Source organism: Apostichopus japonicus, chromosome 17, assembly GCF_037975245.1.
Source record: "Apostichopus japonicus isolate 1M-3 chromosome 17, ASM3797524v1, whole genome shotgun sequence".
Lineage (NCBI taxonomy): Eukaryota > Metazoa > Echinodermata > Holothuroidea > Aspidochirotida > Stichopodidae > Apostichopus > Apostichopus japonicus.
The window spans coordinates 8787618-8804462 of NC_092577.1; the positions used below are offsets into that span (position 1 = coordinate 8787618).

Below are 16845 nucleotides of genomic sequence, written 5' to 3' on the forward strand. Positions count from 1 at the left end.
AAAATAAAATGAAATAATAAGGAGGGATTGGAAGTAAAAGTGTAACTAAAGTTTGGACTTTGACAAGTTTTTTGGACGAATTATAATTGTCAGCTATATATTCCTGACATACTGATCTTTCAGTGTAACGTATCAGTATCAATCGCGACAAGCTGATGCTGAATTTTAACAATCGTACTTTTTTATACGTTACATGCTGGTAAGAAATGGTCTGAGATTGTGAAACGAAAGCCACTACAGCTATGACAGATGAGATGTCTCAAAGGTAAAAATCCAAAATTCCATATTTTAGATTGAATAAACTTCATGATTATATTCTTTACATGTAATGATGTTATTACGTTCTAACGTATTACGTAATTTGGGTTATTTGGGGTATATATATATATATATATATATATATATATATATATATCTATATATATATATATCTATATATATATATCTATCTATCTATATATATATATATATATATATATTTACATATATATATATAACCCTAAAGTGTACAGTACCAGGACACGGTCAAAAAACCCACCTTGGATGGACTTTCCATTTAAAGCCACATATAAGTCTTAATGCAAATGCGTCGTTAAGGATAAATTCACCGCAGACTGGAGGGATTGATAGCAGTACATGGAACTTGGATCGCATCTATTATGCAACTCATTGACAGATATATCAGAAAAGCGATAGTAACTGTGTCTTCTTTACGTACTTCAAACAATTTTTAGTACGATAGAGGGACACTTGCATATGTCCCCCTATTCACAGTTAAGGGTACAGTACATATGTTCACATAATGTGTGCATTTATACAACTCTCCGGTATACGGTTTAAGTGTGTGTGTCATTCATTCATTGCATGTCATAGGAAAGAATCTTATATAAAAAAGTTGACTGCATTATCGGCAATTTTAAGCAATAAATTTGCTCAAAATATAACCAGCTAGTGTAGAACTTTCAATTGTCAGTATACACATTTTATTAGATTATAACAACACTATTTTCCAATGTTACGGTGTGACAAAAACACAAATTATGGTAAAGATTTCTTGATTAGAGTTCGACCTATTAAATGATAATCAGCTTTAATTACCTAGTACCGATTAGTTTCTGTGACAATCGGGCCGATGCCTATTACCTTTAGTGGATAAGCAGTTTTATTTTAATATTTTATTGAAAAAGATAACACAATCCCGAACGTTTGCTTCAAGTTTTGCCATATGCAAGGGAAACCTTCCGATGGAACGTTGTTTAAACGATCATACACAGTAAGTCAATGGCGCTTCTCCATTGACATTACTACACGTGGGAAAACCACACTAAAGTCCCATTGACGTTGTCGCTGGAAATCAGACATGCTTTAGTCGGTGAGTTTAATTACTGCAAAGGTGATATTTTAGCACGTATAGTACATTAGGTCAGGGGAAAAAAGTTGCTTCGGGTTTTTCGCAAAAATATGCGTAAGAATATTTGCCTAATCAGTGATTAGTAATCACAAATGGTAATGCAGTAGAACTACCGAGGACTGTCGCCAAACATTTCTAGGGAATTTTAGGAGTATTTGGCGCCTTGATTGCATAATATTATGGCATTTGTAGAAAATTGGGCGTATTTTCAAACTAAACAGTTATTTAGCTCAACAGTTCTCTAGCCAGACTAGCCTAATGTGCCTAGAACTCACAATGAACAAAGTAATGTCACTCTCACTTTCCAGTTTTCACCTACGGTGAAACGGCCAAAGTGGTTTAAAATTATATTGATTTGGTTTTACATTTACTCGAAACAAATAATCTTTCATATCAATCTTTAAACCTGATAACAGGAGGTTTCGTTAGATGCAAGAAGCGAAGTGAAAAAATAATAATAACGTCGTCCCTCTAAGCTTATCGCGAGTATACTGTATGATGTTAACTGCTAAAACTGGATAGTATATCGAACAGCATTAGTACAAACTCGCGTGAGGGACTTGCGATACCCCTTCACGGTAGATTAGCGCACCTTCCCCGGCTATGAATAGCGCTGAATCGAACTTCTCCCGTTGTAGTTGTGGTGAATCAAAAGCGCGTAAAAATACAATCCTTAATCGGTTCCAAATAATCGGTAGCGCAATGGATTTTGCCGATGCCGGTTACCGATTGTCTGATAATCGGCCCGATGCCGATTATCTAACCTATTATCGGTCAAACACTCTTCTTGATCAGAAAATGCTGTCAATGTTTAATTAGCAAAAGTTGGTCAGATTCCCTCGGAGTAGCTATTTTGATAAGTACGGTGCTTTCCTTTTCGTCTTTTACGAAGTTCTAGTCTTAGCAGTCTGTTTGTAGTGTTCATGGCACACTTCTACCTCTCTTATCTGTGTAGCTTTAACCTCAAACATAGCTTGCTCAGATTTTTCCACCGAGGAAAACCTAATTAGCTTGGTCTTTTACAAAGCCAGTATACTTCAGGCATACTGTGGTCACCACATGACATTAAATTAGGGTACGAGTTGCATTATACTGAGAGGCATTCTTTTGTTGGTGGGGGGGGGTGGGGTGTGGGCGGCTGTATTTATGGGTGTGAAGGTTTTTTTGCCACGGATTTTATTCAGTAAACTCTTGGCTCTATTGTTGAACCACTTGCGTGCATAGGGAGTAAAATGTTGGGGTTGTGTGAGTGGGGGTGGGGGGCAGACTTGTGACTATCTTGACGGATATGGCTTTAATCCATTTGGCTAGATGGAAGATCCATGTCTAGCATATTCAATGACATTGGTCAGCAATTCATCAATCATACATCCTTTCCCTCCCCCATCACAGCCTATGTTCCCTAAGCATTTTTCAATGTTACCAGAAACACAATACATATGATCACAGTACTTCACAATCCAAGCCAGAAAGCATACTAAGAAAGGAAACATTCAAGCACAAAGATATTTTTAATTTAATTTTAATAAAAACCTTATGGCACGTGAACAACAAAAATAAATGAAAATCAGCAGCTTTGAAATTAATGTAGATTACAACTGATCATTGGGTGCAGAGTATACTATGCAATTGACACTATCTCCATAGTATGAACCATTCCAAAGGTCATCAATTACTCATACACACTCTTGAAAATACAAGTTAAATGCACATTTTGTGTTGTTTACAGGAGTACACTATACTAGTCAACTTGTGAACATTTGGAATGAGAACATAATACAAAAGTACACCACAAGAGAAGTGTGGATCCCTTTCTGTTAACATTGCTGGTTATTAAATGAAGGAAACATAAGGCCTTGAAATCTTGAATAAAACATACATAGTAAACTAGATTTTAGCAGTAGTGTTGACAAGAGTCATAGTATAGCAAAGTATTCATATCTTATGTGAATTCTTTGTGAGTGCTCCGTGAGAAGTTTCAATGACCAATAAACTTACATAGTATTTTTGAAAAACAAAACACAATACAATAAGCTTGAAAATCTGCTGAACTGAAAAAAAAAGTTTCTGTGATTACGTAATCGATTGTCAATTGTGGTATAATTCTTGAGTTACTTGCTGGAACTACACCTGCTTGCTTGCATCTTGTTGAGAGCTTTGTGTACAGGTTCTCACAAGCAATGTATCCTTGTGTGCATGTGTGTTGGTTTATACCAATGATTGACTTTAAGCAGATCAGAGAGTGATCTTTAGTAAGTATTAGCATGCTTTATCAGGATGAGATAAAAAAAGAATAGAATAGACAGGTGACCAGAAATGATTTTAATATACAGCAAAAGAAAGGTACAACTACCTCAACATCTCTCAAATATTTTAAACAGTGAACTAACATTTAATAATCACATGAACAGATCTATAGAAGGAAAACTTGACCTATCTTGATGAAAAAAAGGAAAATTAGCCATGTCATAAACATGAGGCAACAGATACTGGGCTGTCAATACTGATTAAGCTGCAGTGAAAATGCACCATTGCATACAGCTTTTAAACATGTTGACCTTTGCATTCACTTCTAAGAGGTTCCCTTTGCGAAACAAGGTACTGTTTATTTACATTTTCCCTGTATGCAAACTAGCAATTTATGCATCAAACTATTTGAGCAAAGAAGTACATTTGCATAAAAAAAAAGTAATGAAAATGTAATTGGTGTTCAACCTAGTATTTTAAGTTTGTCTATGTTATCAAACATACAGCCAACCATAACCTAATTCTCATAACTTGGCTGTCAACTGAGAACCCTTTTTAAACAGGCAAATATTGTTTTTAGTATTAACTTCTATCATTGCGCATTCAAAGTGCTCATTTAGGCAGAAAACACCAAACAATGCTAATTTGGCAAATCACTGTCACAGGTGTTGCTATAACTCGTTCCCTTCCCGCTAATGCAGGTAAAGACTGTTGCAAATTGAAACACGAGTTCATGATATTAAGTATCAGCAACACATTGGTAATGCTCACTGTACATAACTCTGAGAGTTTATTAAGTGATGTAACCTCTTGTACATTACTTTAATTTAAAATGGCACATATAAGATGTTTAACCACTCATTTAAAAAAATATGTATTCAGTTACAAAAAATTGAATCCTTTGTTTTCATTTTGAAACCTCTGCTTGAAGTTTGTTGTCTACCGTGTGTCCTTATGTACTACACAGGTAAACAGAAAGAAAACACAATTCTAAACAAGATTTGGTAAACATAAAACTGGAACAAACTCTTAATTTGCAGCCTCTTCTCACTTCTGTCTTTGTTTTAACACACTTGAACAGCTGAACATTGATACCACTCAATATAAACTTGAACAGGTTAATATTCATATCACTCATAAAAAGTTAAAAACATACATGTAGAGGTATGCTTGATCTCTATGGAAAGTGCCTTACCATCAAAGAATATTCCTTCAATGGATCAGATTACCTTTATTATGCTATATAACAATCAATAATCTTATATAGTACATGATTTGACTTAAAAAAAAACAAATAATCAAGGACTTTATCCCTTTAATCTTTGAAGCTCCTTCAGTTTGTTATTCTTGTTTACAACTTTCTAAGTATCTTTTCTTTTACCATTACGTTGTGTTTCAATAATGCAAATAACATACCCATCAATTGTAAACACTTAAAGTTTAAATTAGAACACTTTCAGTAGCCTAGCTACCCAAGTTATGAGAAAATAGAGAAAATGAGATCAAGTTGGAACACAGAAGCTCTTCATTAGCAGGTTTCTCTTCCTTCTCTCTACTTTTTTTATAACACTAGAACAGCTAAACATATGTGCCTACACTGCAGTGGCAGGGACCTTGCTAGAGAGGGGGTGTGGGAGTGTCTCAACCCCCCCCCCCAATCTTGGTAAAACTGACATTGGAAAATTTGAGTGCGACAATCAGAATTTCTGACTGTCGCACTCCAATTTACCTAGGCCTATTCATATATTCTTGTGATTGTGAATGACCTAAATATTTCGGTTAAAATTGACCTTTAATCAGTCATATTTACCACATTTTCCTTGCCACTTTGAGAAATTGTATCTCGCGATCCTTATACTCCACCGTACAAAACTTTGTATGATTCTGAATGCTCTAAATACAAATGCCTAATAGAACAACTGTACAAGGTTCGCCAGCTTCAATTCGGTTTATATATGTACTAATTTTGCTATTGGGTGGGTTGACCCTTCAAGTAAGTTCAGGATATATAGTCTCTATGAAATACAATAAAACACTCAAATGATAATCTACAGAAGCTTAAAAGTGCCATCAACATAAGAAAACCTTTGCCCCATAAGTTGGCATTTTTAGTAAACTGTTTAGATAACAAGATAAAATCTTATCAAAAATCAGGAAAATGTTGGATTGCTCAGTTGCTTTAACTGAGCAATTGAAAAATTTTCTTATCATATCTCGTCAATTGGACATTTTTCTGCAAATTGTTTCATTGACAACTTATCATATCTTGTCAATTGGACATTTGCTGCAAAATGTTCAATTGCTCACTTCAATCCATCAGAGCAATTGAAAAATGTTCTGCAAAATGTTTAATTGACAACTTATTGTATCTGGTCAACTCAACATCTTTCTGCAAAATGTTAAATTGTTCACTTCATTCCAAATACTCAGTTGGAATAAAGTGAACAATTGAAAAATTGTTCATGTGAGTAGCCCCCCCCCTCCCTAATCATCAGGCCTTAGCTACGTCCATTGTCAGTGTTTATTATATCCATTACAGTCAACACAGTAAAATTAGAACACACTTAATCTATAACATCTTCATCTCTACTGATCTCGCCCTTTCCCTAAATCTATGTTGATCGGCTCGTTGAAAATTGTTGTTCTGACGGTCTACCAATCAAACATATGGTCTATTGCTCCTTCCTCCAGAAAATCTTCAATCTCATTGCGACCTAGTTGGGAAAAAAAAATAACTCTACGAATTAGAAATTATTTTTTTTGCTTATAAAATTTTATGAGGGTCAGGATCATGAAAGGTAACTCCAGTGGTACTTTTTGATAGGAACACAACCAGAATGAAAACACAGTTCCTTGCTGATGTTCACTGATTAGTTTCATAGGGATTTTTTCAAAAAGCTCTATGGAAACAAGAGCAAAATTTGTGTTTGCAAATAATGCTAAGACTTGTCCCTCATGCTTGATATCAGTTGTACAGCACATATCAGCAGGTTTCCAAATATCTGCCAATGTCAACATAACAAAGTTTGAAGAACCTCCAACATTTGGTAGCTGTACTTTTGCAATTGGAATATGTTTGAAGAAATTACACCTTACAGTTGCCTGATTTCCCAATTTAAAGATATTAACATTAAGTGTTTTGATCTCATTAATATTCATGAGATAAAGCAAACATGTATTATATAATTTAATCAGGCCTTAACTTAGGCATGCATACTTACTTGGGAGCTTCTTTTCTGCAAGTCCTTTGGTGTAACATTCAAAATTTTCCACCACACACTTTGAAGCACTTTCACTCCATTTAATGTATTTCCTACCTGAAACAAATGAGGAAAATAAAAAGTGAAATCCATGTTAATTGAGCTTGAACATGACTTCAAAAATTAGAAAGAACTATATATGAAATCATGTTTGATGATACAGTTATACACCATGGAAGGTACCTGACGCCTGACATACAACACTAGGTAAAGCAACCAGAGGAAGTGTTGTCTTGCGAATGCTCATTAATATTCAGCAGATTTGAAACTATTGCAGTCATAATGTCTGAACATATGTGTACAATAAACATCTAATACCCAATTTGTCTGGTGTTGGAAATGATTGCTGCAGCAGCTAGCTGTAGAGGCAATTGGGAAACTTGGGAATCCTCCACATGTACCTTATTCTGGTCAGGGTATGTGAAGTTGTATAACTTGTTAATAGGATTAAACCTTTTCTTCATTATATAAAGGTGCACCAGTAATAACAACCTTCCTTTCATCACATACGCAATTGCTAAAAACAAGGTACTGGAAGAGTGTCTCCAGTCCTTAAATAAAACTTTACTCTGTCATTTCAAATCCAGAAAAAAGAGCCAACTAAATTTAGTCTGCTTTCTTACTAAGGTGCATCATGATGCTCAAGTAATATTTATACAAGCAAGGCCTAAAGTCATCTGTGTAGACAAAGCATAAAAACATCTTCTTTATTATGGGAGCACTTCTGCAAACATTTCCTTGGTTGAGTTGATTCCCACAAAGAATTGTACACTTTTCTTGATTTTACTTTTTTTTTCAAATAAACTCCAGCTGTTTGCATGCCAAAGGAGCTCATCTAATGGTGTTTCTTTCAAAATAGCTGTCCTTCCTTGCTTTGACTCATTTGCCAGATTTCCACATGATTTGATTATTGCATTTACCCAAAATAAAAACTAAAGCATAAACAATATTATTGTTTTAAACAGATTTCCATAGCACAATAAGAGCAATTGCCACCTTTAACTGCAACTGATTAATTCTTGCCCAAAAGTAAACTAATGGAGCATATATAACCAAGTGTGTCCTTTCTACTGAAATCAGTTTACCCTAGCTGCTTCCTGCCGATCCTTGTGAGTATGCAAGGAGGATCTGATCCCACGCACAAGGGCGATCAAGTTGTATTGTGAAGAAAGTAAATATTAATTCTTATTTGATCAGCATTTTTTCACCATTCCAATACTGCAGTGATTGGTATATTCCTTTTGCCTGAATGCAGGCCAAATTGACATGCTCAGTGAAGAATACGACATAACAGCCGATGAAAAAACTTGAATCAAATTTGATAGTTACAAGGCAATCATGTTAACATAATGCAAACAAAAACCTCTCCCTAGTGAAAGTGTGAAAAATTGAGCCTCCCATTATCCTAGTCCCTTTATTTTCATAAACTTGTTACTCTTAAAGATTTTGTAACATTTTGTAAACACACTTTTTGACATTCCGTCATAAAGATCTTCGCACACTGTCATACTTACATACAGGTGACTTGTTGGTCATGGATCGGGATTCTCCTCTTGCTCTTTTTCTTCTCTGTTGTAAATCAGCCCTCCGCACTGCTGGACACAGCAAGAAATTAAATGAAGACCGTTAAAACAATTGAGTTTGATGAGGATACACAAATCAATACAAATAAGATAATGACAGCATGTTGTTAGTTTAAGGGTGTCAAGACTCGCTCAAAAAGAAAGTCTAATGCCGGTAATCTGACCTAGTTTCGAATGAGGTGTAACATAAGTGTTAGACATCACCATCGATCCCAGAAAATACACACACACAGCTTGCTACCATCGGTATTTAGACACTAGTGTACAGTCAGTTCATGCTGCGGTCAATACCCACAGCACAGTGTAAAAACCAATACAGCGATGGACATCTCAGGTCCAGCTAAAGATAACAAGGGATCGCATTTCATTACTGTACTGTCTGCATTTTGTAGTCACACGAACAAAAGGTCACTTACAAGCAACAGAAAGTTAACTTTTTCAGATGGCCGCACGCGGTTTGGGGCGAGTGTTTAATGCCTTTAAAATTTCTATGCTTCAAGACTAATTGATAATTCCAGTAGCTGCATAGTCATCTTGAAGCAAATGTCACAGATTTTTCATCTCTCCTAAAACATGCAACTACTTTATCATATTCAACCAAATGATAACAGACACCAGGAAATACCTAGAACATCAGATGGCACCAAAATATATCCATCCCTTGACTCAACTAGCAATTACATGTAAAATTACAGTACATTACTGTAGCTTATTAAATTTAGTTGCCCAATTGCTCTCATAATGATAATTCATATCAACTGAATGATCCATCCAACCAAATTTACAAAACACAAGCATTATGGGGTCACAAAGTCTGCAGGGTTATCTTCCTTCTGTTACTGTGTAAAGGTTGTTAACCATTGCATGTGTCAGGGAGATTAAGACTGCCAGTATAATTCATTTGGAATGCAATTACATTTGCCTGAGAAGAAAAGGAACTGGAATTAGGGAAAACATAGTTCTGACTTGTATGCCACATGCATATGAGAGTCCTTCTGTACAAGAAATAAATATTTGGGGTATATTTATTAGTTATTAAGTTACACTCTATATTCTTCAATTTGATTGCTGATTTATAGTTTTGTTAAGACTGCATGACAAAAGTCAAACAGCCAGTTGTTACTGTTAACTAATACCTCTTTTGATATCGAGTAGGTCAATGATGTAGCATAGGTATTTTATTATAGGGTCTGGTAAGTTTACTACAGTTCTGTAGTTCTTTGTTTCGAGGTAGGAAATGTATTTCATAAAGGATATAATGCAGATGTTTGAGTCTTGAGAGTAATGAATAGCTAAAGCAGATACAAAATACAAAAGTTTTAATACAATGTCAAGCTGATAACTGTTTCTCACATGGAACATTACTTATGTAGCGTTCAAAATCTACAGCATAGCTAGAGGAATATAAGCCTTACCAGTTATTACATTAATACATCTAGTTCTACCATGTTCTACTTCAGTATATTATAGGTCAGTGCAGGTAATTGTCTCAGTTAAGATTAATAACTTTTTTCTGTGTCCCTCTAATATCTATTTTTTTCCGACAAAATCAGTTATGTTATGTTTAAACTGACTTGATAACAAACTTCAATAACATCACTTTATTTATTAGGCAATGATCTAGTCTGCAAAATGTAAAGGAGCTGATTGACTTCCCTCATTTAAGTCTCACTTTATTCTCAATTTGCTGAAGATTAATCCAATAACATTTTATATTTTTCGACATCATTCTTGTCATTTATCCCTCTTCCCATAATTCTTGGTGCCCCTACATATCCAGTATAATAAACTGTCATACTTACATACAGGTGACTTGTTGGTCATGGATGGGGATTCTCCTCTTGCTCTTTTTTTTCTCTGTTGAACATCAGCCTCCTGTTCTGCTGGACACAGCAAGAAATTAACTAAAAGCATTAATACATGAGTCACCATATAGTACTGACTGTCTGGGTGAAACTTCTATGAAATTTGAAGTATACAAAGAAACTAAGGCTTAGATAGGATATTCGAACCATCACCCCTCACCCCTCCGCCAGGACTACCAGTCCTCCACTCTATGGTGGTCAATGGTGCATCCAAACACTTAAAATATTTTAGGTGGTTACAACTTGGCTGGGGTTGTTTTCCATGAGGAATACGTTTCAGTGAAGGTTGTCTACCATTGCATGGATGTGCCCAGAGGAAAACTTGGAGGAATAATCGCAAAATCCACATGAAAAGTTGTGTGATTGCACTTCCTTACATACCTAGCTATTAAGGACACCAAATAGTATATCCACAAAACAAACACTTACGGCTGAGCCTCTAAAATTTCTTACATGAAGTTTTTCAATTGCGCCATTACTGGGTCCATTTGTTTCCATCATTCAATTGACACAGCTTTTATCCAAAACACAATGAAATGGTTTCCTTTCTCTTACAAGTATAATTTTTGATCTTACCCATTGCCTCTTCTCGGTCTTCATTCGCAACCTGCCCTGTAAAATTTTAGAAAGAAGTATGTTCCATGATCTGTTTAATAAAGTTATCACCACCTTAATACCAAACTCTCACAAGGAGCTAAAATATTTGTCACTTTTTGTGTTGTAACTTTATTATCTCATCCTTGTATACATTTAGAGACAGGGAGATGTTTTATTCCATTGGGTCACCTGTTTTTGAACAAACCAATGGTCTGTAAACAGACAAGTAGCCTAATTTCCATCCCTTGTGGTATAGAACTGTAAGCTGGGGGCTAGTGCGCACTTAATGGGGTACCTTATGATAACCTTATGCCATTGGCTAGCAAGTACCAACTGGGGTGGGGGAATAAAAAAATGTTTAATGTCTGTGTATGTGTGGGGGTCAATTTTGACTTCACAATATAGCATATATGTGAAGTAGCCTACATAAGACAGAAAACTTTTATGTTGTCATAAGTTAGCTAAAGGGTCAAAGGTCAGGAGGCCACAGGTCAAATAAGCAAAATGTTGCTGAAAATTGCACCACAAACACCTCATCAGTGAAACAGCTCTGACTCCTAATTTTTGGTCAACCGTCGACCTCCCGCATGTTAATAAGCACTTGTGTCCTAACTATCCTTGGTTTATAGTAACAGGCTTAGGCCCATCATTGACTTGGAACCTTGATTGAGGTGCCTCCATATTTATCAGAGTACCACCCCAGGAACAGTAGGCCAGCTTAGCTAACCCTGTTAAAGAAAGCAGAAATATGTACTCCTTAACCTTGAACCTTTACAGGTATAGTCAGTTGGGGTAAAAAAAAACAAGGGGGTAGTTGGGGTAAAAAAAAACAACCCCTTTTTATAGAAGGGGAATATTTAGCCAAAGTTCTTATTTATTTTTGGTGATAGTCCTATATGTCTAGTTTATTATTATATAATTTCTGGAACTCTATGTCACTCCGCTGCCAATCACCGCTTCATCGAATCAAGCGAATGCTAAAATAGCAAAATTTGAAGTTTGTACCACATATTCGAAACTTTCTCCTGCATACCCAGCTTATATGATGTGGAGATTATTCCAGCAGTTACAGCATAGCAGTTAGTGATATTACACTCCCCCATGGTAGAATTACTCCAACTTCATTCACGCTTCATGGGGGGGCCTTGTTTTTTTTTACCCCAAAAAAATGATGCGAATGGGGTAAAAAAAAACAAGTACTTTCCGGCTCCAATGTACTCCCTATTTTGCCCGAATGTATAAATTTTTCCATAATGTTGATTTAAGAGGTTAGGCAAATAGTTTTCATGTCTGTCATGTGTCAAAAATGTTAAATAATTGGGCAGAAGTAACTGAAATTGGCTCAACTCTAATGTTTCTACTATATTACACCACATTTGTGTAGCATCATATACACACTGTACAGTATGAATATGGCTGAGCATGACATATGACACGAGCGATCCATTATTACGAATTAAGACAATTTCACAATTTGTTTCCTTTTTCATGTAAAGGTAGTAGCTCATACTTAGATGTAATTATATGCAAACATGATTTTAAGATACATTCATGAAGAAAATAGCTGTTTTCTAGCATTGTTTTTTTTTACCCCGGCATTGTTTTTTTTACCCCGAATTAAGCAAATTTTGGGGGTAAAAAAAAACAACATTTTTCGCAAAAAACGACACTTTCCATTTACAAAAAAGTTATTTTTGTTAATTTCTCTTTAAGAGAATCCCACTCCACACACTTGAACATTGGAACCAAAACAATACCTCTTACTCATCAATTTTTAGAGCAAACTTTAGGTAAATTGTTTTTTTTTACCCCACTTGACTATACATACCATTAAAAAGAATTTGTTTGATTTACAATGAAAGATGAATAAGCCTTGACTGTTTGTATAATCTATTAAAAGAAAAAAATGCAATTTAAAACTGGACAAACTGATGCCAAATTTGTCAATCATGAATATCTGTATAGGCCTAGCACATGGGCAATTTTGTGATGGAAAAGAGACATCTTGAGGTCAAAGTTCTCCCAATTCTACACATTATGTATGCAGTGAACAATATATTTGGATGAAATACTATTTGGTCTAACATGAAAAATGCTTGCAGATGGTTGTTGTGGATTATCTTTCATTAGGATCATTGATCTAATCCTTAAAACCCTCAATAACAAGCCCACTATGCTACTGGATTATTCTAATAATGTGCCCCTCCTAACTTTGTGCGTACATTTGCCCACCTCTACGTGCACAGCATGGAAGTGAACTGTCAAGGCCAGGGTCGGAAATAAGCAGGGCGAAGGGCGATTCGCCCTTATGAAAATCGCCCTCGTTATATCAGGTGTCTGTGTAAAATTAATTGTGACATGCTTTTGTTTTAGCTAGGCATTGCAGTAGCATCGCGAATCGCGCAAACAGTTCTCACAATCCCGCATAAAATTTGAAGCAGTGCCGGAGGGTCACGCACAATCTCCGCATAGTTACTGCGGTTACGGCCTCCACTAAGCAATTTCAGTGCCAATAACCTAAAATCCCCACAAATCTCAGACCACATGGTACCCTAACTTCACAGGTGAAGTAGGTCAACATGGTAATCTTACCTATCCATCTGTTTACTCGCTCAAGTTGTGTTGAAAATAAAAATTAAAAATATCCATTAAAACTTGCAATCTTTAACCAAATATTAGCCTAACAACCACACTAAGTCAATGGGAAATGTAGCCTAACCATCAGTTTGCAAAAACAAAACAAAAACTGCATAGCTTTGTTTACAACTTTAAATTTGCTGGAAATTGGCAGTTGTTTGGAAGATATGTGATTTTATCCACACACAAAAACATACATGCCTTAGGAAAAGTCACCAGCGGAAGTAAACCTGTGTTTTCTATTTCAGTTGATGGGATATTGGTTTTCGTCATATATTCGGTGGATTGACATTATTTGCTAAATGCTCGCAAATTTTTGCTATCAAACTTTTAATGAACTTGCTATACAGTAAATTGCAACACTAGTAATAGGGCAATTGTGCTGACTTTATCCTGTTGAATGCTTACAACCACTTCCGTAAACAGCATATATTGAACTTTGGAAAAGAGCCCCCCTAAACCTTAAAAAAACCCTCTTAAATACATTAAGGGGGCGTTTCAACTTTTCTATATCCAAACTAGTCCCCCAAAGCCAAATATTAATTCCTACCCTGGTTAAGGCTAGCTGTTATAAATTAAATTTTTGGGCAGAATTGAAAATTGGCTTTGTATTTTAAGTTAATTGTGGGCAAAAAAATCACAATAGCTCTAGACAATAAGGCATTTTAATAATGTAGGCTAAGCATTGTCCAGCCTTGCCTGTCTTCAGCAATAGGCTACTGTTGGCTAAGGCTTAACTTAGGCCTAGGCCTAGGGTATATTTACTGTATCATTTGTATCAAAAAACGGTGCTATGTAAGCATCATTCATCACTATTTATGTTTTTGTAGAGTTTTTGGGACAAAGGTCATGTAATTAAAATGAAGTTTAGCCTATCTAGGGCAAAACTAACATTCCTGTAACTTAGGCTAGATCTTGTTAATGTTAGGCTTACACTGAGTGAGACAAGTGAGAGCTGAGCTATAATTTGCACAAATTGTGATTGGTAATCAGCCAGCTGCACAGGGAACTGAGGCCTACTTTATACTATTACTAATCCTAGGCTAGTCAATAGAGCATTTGGTAAAGGAATTAATATCTAGCAATTGCAAGAAAGTATTACGGTATTACCTAGGCTTCCAAAGTCAATCTCGACGGCTCTCATTTTGATAGTGCAACATGGATACCGCGCCGATTCGCGAACATAAGTTAGGTTTACCGTTCTTGCTTGCATACAGTGTGAACACTTGCGGCCATACGGACAACACGTTTACCACACTGTACATACGTCCATATGAACTCTACATTACACTTAGCGACATTGCGCGGTGATGACGTCACAAGGTGTGTATACCAAATGAAAATGCGTCAATATGAACATGGATATCAGTATATGTATCACCGAAAGGGATAGGGATCGAAATTGTGACTTTCAAGGTCACAGTTCCATTGGTCAGTTTTACCAGCATTAAAAGAGCATCGATAGTAAAACATATACCGATAGGACGATAAAATAAACGAGATAAATCTTGATGGGTCCCTAATAGCTAAATTTTGCACAGGTCACATATACTACTACAAAAATTGCCAAGCTATAAATATCCATTCAGATGTATAATCGTCCAATCAAAATAAAGGGGTGTAGAGGGCAGCATCCACGATCAATGGGTACTAATTACCTGTACACCGAAGCCCTCATAACAGAATGAACATACCCTTAAACATTAGGGGAACACGAATATGTTCCCCTAACGTTACTGTCCCTCTATGGTAGCATTTTTTAATATGCAATGGGCACCTAATGTGCACTTTATATAAATATATATATATATATCTATATCTATATATATATATCTATATATATATATATCTATATATATATATATATATATATATATATATATATATATATATATATATATACCCCAAATAACCCAAGTTACGTAATACGTTAGAACGTAATGAATGAATATGTATGTATATGTAGAATGTATATATATATATATATATATATATATATATATATATCTATATATATATATATATCTATATATATATATATATATATTTACATATATATATATATATCTATATATCTATATATATATATATCTATATATATATATATATATATTTACATATATATATATATATATATATATATATATATATACCCCAAATAACCCAAGTTACGTAATACGTTAGAACGTAATGAATGAATATGTATGTATATGTAGAATGTATATATATATATATATATATATATATATATATATATATATATATATATATATATATATATATATATATATATATATATATATAACATTGTGAAACCCAAGGCGTCCATGCATCAATCACCGTTCATGTATAACAATGGTGCTATCACAATTGTTAAAACTTTCCTACCAAAACAACATACTATCAATGCTTGATAACGTAAATGTTGTTTGATAAAACCATCAATACCTCTTGGAAGTGGATACACTACGGCTGTGTGAAGTCACGCTGATTGATGAGGTTAGATAACATTCGGTTATCATTGTAGTATTATGTTTACCGTTATTGAACTATGTTGTTCGTGTTCATTGATACTCTACTATAGGGCAGTCAGTACAAATCAAAAGCAGCCATATCAGTAATCACGAAAACTTATATAAATAATACACTATAGGTTAAACATATGGAAACACCTGTATGTATGGTCGTTAATGCGAAACGGAGAAATGAAGATCTCTACCTATTACGCCGCGGATGGAAATATTTCAGTCTGTTTGCTTTTCATAAAAAATGTAATCAAATATACCATCACAGAAATTAGATCAATTTATTATCACAACGTTTGGGAAGGAATAATGTACATATTCATATATGTTATATATCTGTATACAAAGATTGTTGCTAGTATATACCAGTATATATCGGTACGATTACTGGCATATGTATCCCTGTATTAACCATACATACTAACCGGTACATTAGTAAAATAACGTTACATATTTCATTATGTTACTGAACGTCTTTAACCGTAATCAGGGGCGGATCCAGGGGGGGGGGGCCGACCCGGCCCCGGTCCCCCTTTTTGGAAATCAGTTGCGTTTTATTATGTGGGAGTATACTTCAAATTCCTAATAGGCATAACTTTGTGAAAGAAAAGCCTAATATATATCCAGCTGCTCTTCCCTGAAACGCGATCGTTTTTATTCCAAATTTGAAACTAAGGCAATTATCAGGCCTACGCGACATCACGTATTAATTAGATACGT

The 16845-nt window shown here is 35.1% G+C and overlaps 1 protein-coding gene across 6 annotated transcripts; it reads right to left on the reverse strand.

Moving 5' to 3' along the window:
- Positions 1-2915: 2915 nt before the first annotated feature.
- On the reverse strand, positions 2916-15401 carry LOC139984882 (uncharacterized). Of its 6 annotated transcripts, none has more exons than XM_071999003.1 (6): positions 12818-15401; positions 10943-10978; positions 10304-10384; positions 8433-8513; positions 6880-6975; positions 2916-6372 (listed from the first exon to the last, which is right to left on the reverse strand). In XM_071999003.1, exons 1-6 carry the CDS (start codon positions 12912-12914, stop codon positions 6311-6313), a joined length of 453 nt encoding a protein of 150 aa, XP_071855104.1. In that variant the 5' UTR covers positions 12915-15401; the 3' UTR covers positions 2916-6310. The 6 variants fall into 6 exon arrangements, with proteins under 6 accessions (XP_071855104.1, XP_071855106.1, XP_071855105.1 ...); XM_071999005.1 differs by having other exon boundaries at positions 10304-10381; positions 12818-15400; XM_071999004.1 differs by having other exon boundaries at positions 8433-8510; positions 10304-10381; positions 14711-15399.
- Positions 15402-16845: the final 1444 nt, after the last annotated feature.

Excerpts from the sequence above, each read along its gene's own strand:
- LOC139984882 (XM_071998999.1), bottom strand. The coding sequence starts at position 14,813 with ATGCAAGCAAGAACGGTAAACCTAACTTATGTTCGCGAATCGGCGCGG. Across the intron at positions 10,979-14,710 it reads GATTGACTTTGGAAGCCTAG|GGCAGGTTGCGAATGAAGAC; the intron begins GTAATACCGTAA and ends AAAATTTTACAG. Across the intron at positions 8,514-10,303 it reads GACCAACAAGTCACCTGTAT|CAGTGCGGAGGGCTGATTTA; the intron begins GTAAGTATGACA and ends TGCTGTGTCCAG.